We start from the raw sequence: 10,332 nt of genomic DNA on the forward strand, positions 1-10,332 counted from the left end.
TTGAAATGTAAAGTAGATGCTTTAGCTGAAGGTACTGAATGTAAGGAGCTTCAGGATTTAGTGCATGCTTCAGACCAAGTTGGTAAGCATTCTTTGCAGTGTGGTTTTGATGCTTTACTGGCTACTTCCAGGGTGGCTGCTACTAGTTCAGTTGTTCGCAGGCATGCCTGGCTTAAAGATCAGACCTTGTCGGAGCATGTTAAGGCTCGAATTATGGATGCTCCTCTGCAATCTGATGTTCTTTTTGGCCCTCCAGTAGAATCAGTTTTGAAAAAAATGGAGGAAAAAGCTAAGTCTATGCAGACAGTTAAGGACTTTTTACAGGTTCAGCCCCCTAAGTTCAGTAGGAATTGGCCTGCTAAGGGATGGTCTTTCCCCTCTTCGGATTATCAACCTAGGGGCAGGTCGAGGCGAGGTAGAGGTAGGGCTTCCTCTCAGGGCCCTGTTACTTCTAGATCTTTGAGTTCTTCTACCCCTTCTGCTGGGGAGGGCAGGGGTCAGTCCTTTCGGAAACAGACCCAATGACCTTTGTCTTTAGCTGCCGGACTCTGCCTTGCTGGCAGCTCCTCTAGGAGGAAAACTGGGACTTTTCAAAAGGAATTGGCATTTGGTTACCCAAGACAAATGGGTATTGGACATAATAACTCGAGGCTACAAATTTTATTTTCACACATTCCCTCCTTTCAAAGGTATGCCGGATGTGCCTCATCAGCAAAGACTGGAAGCACAGGCACAAATTTCTTCTCTGCTTCAGTTGGGAGCAATACAGGAAGTACCTTCTGCAGAAAGAGGCACAGGGTTTTATTCCCATCTTTTCTTAGTGCCAAAGAAAGGAAATACTTGGAGGCCCATTCTGGATTTGTCCATTCTAAACACCTTTCTGGAAATTCCAAAATTCAAGATGTTAACACTGCAACAGCTGTTACCTATGCTGGGCAAAGATCACTGGATGGTGACTCTGGATCTCAAAGAGGCCTATCTTCACATTCCTATCAGGCCCAGTTGCAGAAAATTCCTGAGATTTGAATGGGAATTTGCATTATCAGTTCTCTGCATTGCCCTTTGGCTTGTCTACTGTGCCAGGGTATTCACAAAAGTCCTGGCTCCAGTAATAGCTTTTCTCAGACTAACAGGAATTCAAATTTATCCTTATCTGGACGACTGTTTGATTCTGGCTCAAGGCAAGCACGAACTTCTTCAACATCTGCAGTATGTAATGACAGTTTTAAGTTGCCTAGGGTATTCTGTGAACGAAATAAAGTCCAGTCTAGTACCCTCACAAGAGATGTGTTTTCTGGGTGTGAGACTGAATACAGCTGCTCAGATGGCATTTCTTACCCCGGACAAACAAAGAAATCTTCACCTATACTTCCAACAGCTATCAGTAATGTCCAGGCTGACTGCAAGGACAGTCCTTCAAGCCTTGGGGTTCATGGCATCTTGCATTCTAGTACTTCCCAATGCCAAACTGCATATGAGGAAGCTACAATGGTATCTCAAAAGCGTTTGGACTCAACACAGCCACGATTTGGACACTGTCATTCGGATTCTACCTTGCATTCAGAAAGAATTTCTGTGGTGGGCTCAGGAATGTCACCTAAACAAGGGGCTCTCTGTGACCCAACCAGAGGCAAGTCCGATATTGGCGACAGACGCCTCGGAGTCAGCCTGGGGAGCTCATTTCAGAGGAAAATGGATTCAAGACCTTTGGCCCCCAGAGCTACTTCACTTGCATATCAACATGAAAGAGATGCTGGCAGTTCAATTTGCTCTGGAAGGATTCAAGAGCCTACTTCAACCAGGACTGCTGTTGATTCGAACAGACAGCACAACTGTCATGTGGTACATCAACAAGCAGGGGGGAACTCATTCTTACCCTCTTTGCAGACAAGCAATGCTGTTATGGGAAACTACTTTGAATCTGTACATCACTCTTCGAGCACAGTTTCTGCCAGGAGCACAAAATTCGTTAGCAGATGTTCTGAGCAGACAGATTGTGGATCCTCACGAATGGAAATTGGACCCTCAGGTATTTCTTCAGTTGACCAGGGCTTGGGGAACTCCAGACATAGATCTGTTCGCTTCTCCTCTGAATTTCCAACTGCCACTGTTTTGCACAAGGCTGTTTCATCCAAAAGCCTGGAAAATAGATGCACTATCCTTCAGTTGGAGCAACCTTCACGTGTATGCTTTTCCTCCTTTGCCTCTTCTTCCAAAGGTGCTGTTGAAAGTCAGGAGGGACAAACCTTGCATGATCCTTATAGCACCGGATTGGCCTCGTCAGCATTGGTACCCTCTGTTGAGGAGCTTAATTCATGGAACACCTTGGCCATTACCACAGATTCCTCACTTATTGTCTCAGGAAAACAATCATTTTCTCAATGTCAGGGTGCAATCCCTACACCTGACAGCCTGGCATTCTGTTTTAGAGAATGAGGGCCTTCAGCTCCCTCAACAAGTTTTGGATGTTATTTTGGAAGCCAGGCGTCCTAGTACTCGAAAAGTTTATGCTGATAAATGGAAGAGATTTTTTCTTTGGAGTTCAGCTAAAGGCTTTGATGTCAAATTGCCTAATTTGAGTTGTACATTGCAATATTTGACTATTTTATTGGACAAGGGTTTGTCCTTCTCTTCTGTAAAAGTGCATGCTGCAGCTATTTCTGCTCACTATGATTGTGACCCTTCTTTATTTTCACATCCATTGGTTAAACGGTTTCTTAGAGGGGCAAAGAATATAAGACCCCCACGGAGGGCTCCTACTCCTATCTGGGATCTTAATTTTGTTTTGGAAAAGCTGACTCTGCCTCCTTTTGAACCTGCAGCTACAGCTGAATTGAAGTTGTTGTCTTGGAAGACTGCTTTTTTATTGGCTGTTACTTCTGCTAGAAGGGTATCTGAATTACAGGCCCTCATGGCAGTGGAACCTTTTCTGATTTTTCACAAGGACAGAGTTTCCTTACTACTAATCCTACTTTTCTGCCTAAAGTGATTTCTAATGTGGCATTGAACCAATCTATACATTTGCCTACTTTTTATGCTGACCCCCAAAATGAAGGGGAAAAAGTTTTGCATTCTTTGGATGTACATAGGCAGTTAAGGTATTATTTGTTCAGAACCAAAGAGTTCAGAAGATCTCAACAATTATTTGTTTCATTTGCTTTGACTTCACGAGGGAAAGCTGTCTCGAAACAAACTATTTCCAAGTGGATTGGCCATTGTATTGCTTTTTGTTGCTCTCATCATGGAAAGGAGGTTCCAGTTGGGATCAGGCCTCATTCTACTAGGGCTACGCCACCTCTACTGCTTTTTGAGAGGGGTAGCTACTAAAGACATTCTAGAGGCAGCTACTTGGAGTTCTGTACATACCTTTACAAAGCATTATCATTTACCTCTTTATTCTAGGTCTAGGGCTGGGTTTGCCACTGCAATCTTACAGGGCATGTTAGCAGCTCCTACTGCTATTTAGTTAGCCAGCCTCCCTTTTTTCCGTTGCTCTGAGATTCTACCCATATGTAAGGACTGCAGCAATGGGAGACGAAGAACATAGTACAGTTTTGTACCTACCATAAATGTAGATGTTCGAGGATCTCCATTGCTGCAGTCCAATTTTCCCTCCCTGGGGTTTGGGTGGTGTTTTTTGCATTCTGACGTCTGAGGCAAGAAAGACTGAGGTTATGGCGTCGGTCATGCGCATTTGTACTGGCACGTACTGACGTCAGTCTCGGGCGCCGATGACCGACGCCGGTTCTAGCCCTTTGGTATTCGGGCCGATTGTGGGCAGCGGAATACCCATATGTAAGGACTGCAGCAATGGAGATCCTCGAACATCTACATTTATGGTAGGTACAAAACTGTACTTTTCTTTTTGTCTATAGCGTAGAAGTGTTCATACATTCATTCACGACGTTTACGTTTTATCTTCCCTATGTAACATGCCGAGTATTTTTGGCATTTGGCCAGGTAGACGACAAAGTTAGAGTTGCAATTATATTTCTTATTAACGTTATATGACTTCCCATTAATGAAAAATGATCTACCTGCATCTATATGTCTGCAAAATCTACTCATCTCACATTTTACCATACCCGGATGTCTAGTAGTCCTAGTCAACCTTGATCCCAGTAGTTTTTTTTATGTTACAGCCCCTACGGTATATAATTTTTGGCCTAAGTCCCACTTTAGCCATAATTACTGGGTCGTTTCTAAATAAAGTCCAGTTTTTATTAATAATATAGGACAAGGCTTGACTGTCTTAAGTTGAATGTTGTAAGGCTCAAAGTAAAATTTGTACCTTCAACTGTATTGTTGCTATTTGTCCTTGCTGGGTTGCTTAGTACGTGTCCTGAATCTATTGGAAATAAAATAGGGGCATACAATCCATTATTTCTATTATTCACTACTTCCTCTGTTAGTGAATTCAGTAAATCTGGCGGGTACCCTCGTCCCAAAAACATATTCCTCAAGTTTTACACACTATGTGAAAATCGCTTTCAAAGTGAGACAATTCTCGCTGCTCTCACTAGCTGTCCCTTAACAACTGATCATTTCTGATGTTGTGGGTGACAGCTAGTGCAGTGCAGTAACGAACTGGAATAGGTACTTTTCCTATGTATTTTTGCCAAAAATTTCTTTTTTATTTTATCTTTCCTTAAATGGATGTCCAGGTAGGCTATTTCATCCATGCTGAAATTAAATGTAAATTTCAGAAAGTTAGTGGTTTCATTCAAATAGTTAACCAAGTGTGCTGCTTCTATTTCGTTCCCCTTGAGTATTATAAAAATATCATCAAGGAAACGTGTATAAAACAGGATCGAATCTTGTATATTATCCTGTTTCAAAAAGATGTATTCTGTTTCCCAGTACGCCATCACTAAATTAGCTAGGCTGGTGCCACGTGGGCAACCCATGGCTATTTCTATTTTTTGGAGATAATATTCTTTCTTGAACATAAAAAATTTGTTGGAAAGGATAGTATCCAGTAGTTCTCCAACTAAATGAATTTCGGATTGTTCTGCCCTTTTCCTATGTCACATAAGACTAACCCGTTCGATCCCTTCCTGGTGTGGAATTGAAGTGTACAGATCTTTTACATCAATAGTTAGAAGACCTCAGTCTTCCTGGAACTCAAGTTTGTTTATTTTCTCTAGGAATGACCACAAGTCTCTACAAACCTGTTTTTCTGATGCTAGGTATCTCACTCTTTTACAGTCTACAAGATCCTGATGTCTCTCATAACTCCTTCTCTGTTTCTATACCATATCCTTAAGCTACTGCTCGGTCTGTAATGCCTTTATTCTTCTTCACTCTCTCACCATCTTTCTGCATCACTAACTCTTCTGCTATTATTTTCCTAACTGAAACCAACATTTTATTTTTCATGGACTATAACAACCAATGTCATACATTGTGCTACCTACATACTACTTTTGTACACTTTATCTACTCATAGGCTATTTATATGTTGTTAGAATGACTAAAATTGTCTATAAAGATACAACCATAGAATTGTCAAGATGTATAGTATATCTTGTAACCTAGTTTATGTTTTATCAGCTTTTTTGTATAGCATTCCTCATGTCACCTGCATTGCATTGTATTTGGAGGTTTTCTGTCTGGGTCTTCACTGAAAATGGGTTCTGTAGACACAGTGGGACCACAATGGTAAACAAATGTCAAATAAATAAAGTTAGTAGTTAGGCTTTCCTCATATAAGGTGGTTCAAATTGTGTCTGTAAGTGTATATAAAGTGGTCATGGTACTGTGGCCAAGCTGGAAGCTGTGCTGGTTTCTAGATCACAAGGAATATTTGGTGGTTTGCTAAGAGTAAACTCATTTTTCAAGGAATTTACCCCAGATTGGAAAAAACTGATAAGGGCCTGAACTCTTTCCCTGAGGAAGGTTTACAGGTTTTTGGTGCAGGCATAATTGTTGCTTGTTTCCAGAAATGGGGCATTGTTATTGCAGAAGCAGAAATTATGAATATAATGTAAGGGTGGATTAGGTGTTCGACTTGCTGACAAACCAAGGTTTAAAACCATAAGATCTAGGAGGGCTATTAATTGATGGGAAATTTTTCTCAGTCGTTCTGTTTAATAGAAATTCATAATCATTTTCATTACATTTCTAATTTAAGAATGTGATAAAATCTGACACAGTCTGAAATTATATATTTTTTCTTTCTCTGTGCAGTGTTCCTTATACCAGCAGAGTTGTGAAAACATTGTTATACAACTTCATCAGACAAGAAAGAAGCCCTCCTCCAGGTTCCCATATCTTCCAGCAGGAGACATCTGATGGTGGAGGTCTACTTTATGGGATAGCATCAGGAGTGGCAAGTAAGCACAGCGATAAACGAAAGCTGTATTTGTGACATTTTCCTGCAGATTTCTTCCTCAGCAGATTCATTAAAAGACGACTGGACCTTAGTGCTGAAATATTTATTTATTTATATTTTGGGTTTATAGAGGAGACTAATGGTATTTTAGTAGTCTGTTGTACCCATCTTTCTAGTTCTAAGCTGTGCATATTTGTTCTGTCATATGTTTTGCTGTGTTTTGGTAGCTTGACTGTTGCTAGGATTGTTACCTATATGACTAGTCCTTAGGATTGTATGCTGTGATAACAGCCTGCCTGAAGGTGCTCAAGTGCCTAATTTCTGTTTGTAGGCTTGGAGCGTAAACTGGAGAGCGGTCTGTTACTGCTGCCAAAGCTTGCGTCATAAATTGGCATTCCCTTGTACAAGTGTGGTGGAATAGTTGTGTACAACAGAAGACTATTGCTCTTTAGCTTTGTTTGTGGTTCAAATCATAATTTGTAAGTTGTTTTAAACCCCCAAAGCATCACATCCTATTGGTTTGGGAAGTACAGCAAAACAGCAACTGGGTTGTGAGGCTTCCAAACCTCAACCACTGTAAGAAATATGTTGAGGTGGTGTCTTTATGACAGTTACTTATAGATGCATACTATAATAGACTCATAGCATTTGCAGGTATTTGTTGGAAAAGAAGTGTTTTGTGATGTCTGTCAGTGTTAGGCTACACCTCAAGTGTCTTATAACTGTATTCCTTCCTAGTACTGCCCTAGTAGTGACTGAGTAAAGTTTAATCTGAAGCCTAAAGTAAAGCACTAAATCATTGGTAAAGAATTTTAATAGTGTACCTAAGAACACTAATTATTAGGTGTACTAGAGTTAAAAACTACCTAGGTCTGAGGTTGCATTTCCGTTAATGATGTGAAATGTCCTGTTGTGAAAATAGTCTTGAAATCAATGACGTGATCTCTCTCCAAAACCCAGTTTTCTTAGTCAGCTTTTAAAGGTGCAATGTTCTACTGCATCTTTTATTTCCTTCTGGTCAAAGAATATTGCCCTTGTAAGCAGGTGTACTCTTCCATGTTTTTGAAATAGTGTCTGTAACCTTATAGAATACTAAGGGGATACTGTACCCTCAGTGTGGCTGACACTGTGAAAAAATGCCAATATCAGTAAGCTTGATGAGCTAAGCATAAGCTATTGTTTCTGAGATCTTTACCAGAGGATTTGCATTTGAAGATCTACCAGACGTCTTGTGGAGACTGAGTATTGTTCACGTTTATCATGGCAGTGGACTTTACTCGTTTGAAGGCTAAGAGTAAAAAATGTCTTTCGGCTTTTCCTGTTTAGGGGTTGCCACAGCGGAACTCAGATCCGCTCATGGTTGGCAGTGGAGTTTTAATGTGCCGAGTTGCCAGCCCGACGCCCATTCACATTCACACTTACCTGCATGTCTTTAGTGCCACTCGACTGTGGAGAGGACACACAGACTCTACACAGAAGGCGCTCCAGCCGAGAATCGAATGGGAGAATCTCTTGCTGTGAGGCGACAATGCTAACTGCTGCACCACCGCAGCCCATGTTTGAAGGCTAAGAGTACTACTCCTTTTTATTAGAGATCATTCAGTGCAGGGTCCCAAGGTTTTGGCAATAATTGAAGCTGCATTGTTATAGAGGTGGATGGACTTCACGCCAGGGACTTAACTTTTTCCTTACATTACTTTTTAAAAGCCTTGTTACTGTCTTGTTGCCTTAAAGTGAAGTTTGGATAAGAGTGAAAAAAAAGTTGTGGGTGCTGTTTGTCAGAATGTTAGTATGAGTATTATTGGTTATGGCTGCTAAGGCTTCTTCTCTAGCAGTATTACAATGTATCAAATTAACTAGATATACTTTGGATGCCATGGTAAGAAGGCTTGCAAACTTTGGTGCATTGTTAAAGCCTTATCCCTATTCTGCGATCCTTAATTTATTTTGAGAATAACTTTGAGTGACCAGCACAAAGCTCATGTATCCACCTGAGATAGCAGTACTTTGCAGCTTTTGTCCCGCTTGTACACTTCTGATTTAGTGCTTGAAACTTGATTAGCTTGTTAGGGTCTTTAGTTTTCTTCTATTTAAGATTGGCATTTTCTGCTTAAGGGTGTGCCTTTTATGTGTTGGTCAGTCAAGATAATTTTTTACACCTTCTCCTGTTAAGTGATTTTGGAATTAATTTGTCACATATTTGCCTTAAATTCAATAAAAGTATATCTATAACCTTTATCTTATCTTTATTTTTTCCAGTCCAGAGATTCCATAGGACCTTGGATTTCAGAAATGTATTTGGCTTGATTTGAGTATGAAATTCAGCAAAATGTTTGTATTTGGGTTAGACCTAGTTGCTTCTGATGAGGCTTTACTAAGATTTTCTATTGCTTGTGCTGTGTCCAGTAGTGCCTTGTTTGACCCAGATGAAATTGTCAAAAGTCTCCTAAAAAGCTATTGGGATATAGGTTAGGTAAGATGACCTCCAGCATTTTTAATGATGAGAGGGTGAATACAGGTCAGTCCAATAAATAGCTTGGTATGACCACCAGTGATATTTGAACTACTAACAACGTACCAGCATGATCAATGTGTGGTGCATTTTTTTAAGCCAAAGTAGCCTGTATATTTTTGTGTGTACAGCAAGGATAGTGCGCTCTGCTATCCTTAGTCCAGGTCTTTTGATTGTCAATGAGTCATAGCTATTTGAAATGTACTCAGTGAAATATGTAATGTTTGAGACAGGACTTTTACCCAGAAAATGCGGCCTGTGTTGCAGAATACATAACTCCAGATGGTCACACTTATAATGAAGGCTGCTGAATTTCAGTAGTGATAATTTTAACCCTGTTGGTATCCAGTGGAAGTAGGATGGTCATTAGCAGTAATGCTATTATTCCAAGTCTCGATGTTAATTGACAGAGTAGAATCTTGGACATAGCTGAAATAGGTCCATCTTCATAAGTGTCTTGTCTGATTGGACAAGATATTGATCAACTAATATAACTTGGTGGACCTAAAATTTCAAAATTTGTTTGACGTGTTTGATTATGGTGGCCTGTAAAGTGTCTGTAGTGGGGTTGTTTTTAGGGCTGGGAACGTCTGATATGACTTAAGTCAGTTCTTATATAGTATGCGCCCTGCATAGTACTGCATTTTTTTGCCCACAGCTAATTTAAAGTCTGATTAGCAATTTAGGTAAATTGGAGCTGCTAGACAAATCAATCTATTTGTAACCGTCAGCAGTATGTCAAACTAGGGTGTTATCATTGAGTCTGGCTTGGCTCAGTTTGTTTGAAAGTTGATAGTCTTAATGCTTTTTGAATGGTTTCTGTGCAAATACATAACTGCTTAGCAAAAAAAAAAAAAGAGGTGTCTGCCTTTTGTCCATCATTCATCTGGATTTACCCAAGGAAAATCAACATCAGTGCTGCAGTAAACGGATGCATTGCTTTATCGGCGTTGCACTTGGATGAAGTCTGTGAAGTTAGTAATGGTAAATAATAACGAGCATTACTGCAGATAGAAAAGGGAATGTATTTAATCTACTTTTATCTGTGTGTGTTGCTGGGTAAGTCCTGAGGTATGCAAAAATTATTCTAAGGGATGCCTGTTTTTGGAAGGGGGTGTGGCTAGGTGCTCATTAGATTACTGATTCTTTTGAGTAATTTGGCACTAGGGCACTGGGGCATTGGGACAACAACAGAGCAGGATAGTGTTTTGCAGCCTAATGCACTGTGCAGTTCAATGAAATAAATAAAGTTAATGTACTGTGCAGTTCAGTGAAAGAAATAAAGTTGAGTAATCCTTTTACATTCTGTGCTTCCTGGCACCTACAGCATAAAGGATGCTGCTGAAATAATATCTTAATGTGTGTGTGTGTGTGTGTGTGTGTGTGTGTGTGTGTGTGTGCGTGTGCGTGTGCGTGTGCGTGTGCGTGTGTGTGTGTGTGTGTGTGTGTGCGTGTGTGTGTGCGTGTGTGTGTGTGCGAAATTTGT

The 10,332-nt window shown here is 40.4% G+C and overlaps 1 protein-coding gene across 1 annotated transcript in view; it reads left to right on the forward strand.

Moving 5' to 3' along the window:
• Positions 1–10,332, forward strand: part of DYM (dymeclin) — a gene marked incomplete in the record, with an annotated part of 2,754,049 nt that overhangs the window by 906,224 nt on the left and 1,837,493 nt on the right. Inside the window, 1 exon segment of the mRNA XM_044081708.1 lies at positions 6,190–6,335. Within this exon segment, the coding sequence (XP_043937643.1) occupies positions 6,190–6,335 (146 nt within the window).

Source organism: Protopterus annectens, chromosome 1.part1 (genome assembly GCF_019279795.1).
Source record: "Protopterus annectens isolate FY-2018-M chromosome 1.part1, PAN1.0, whole genome shotgun sequence".
NCBI classification, from domain to species: Eukaryota; Metazoa; Chordata; order Ceratodontiformes; family Protopteridae; genus Protopterus; species Protopterus annectens.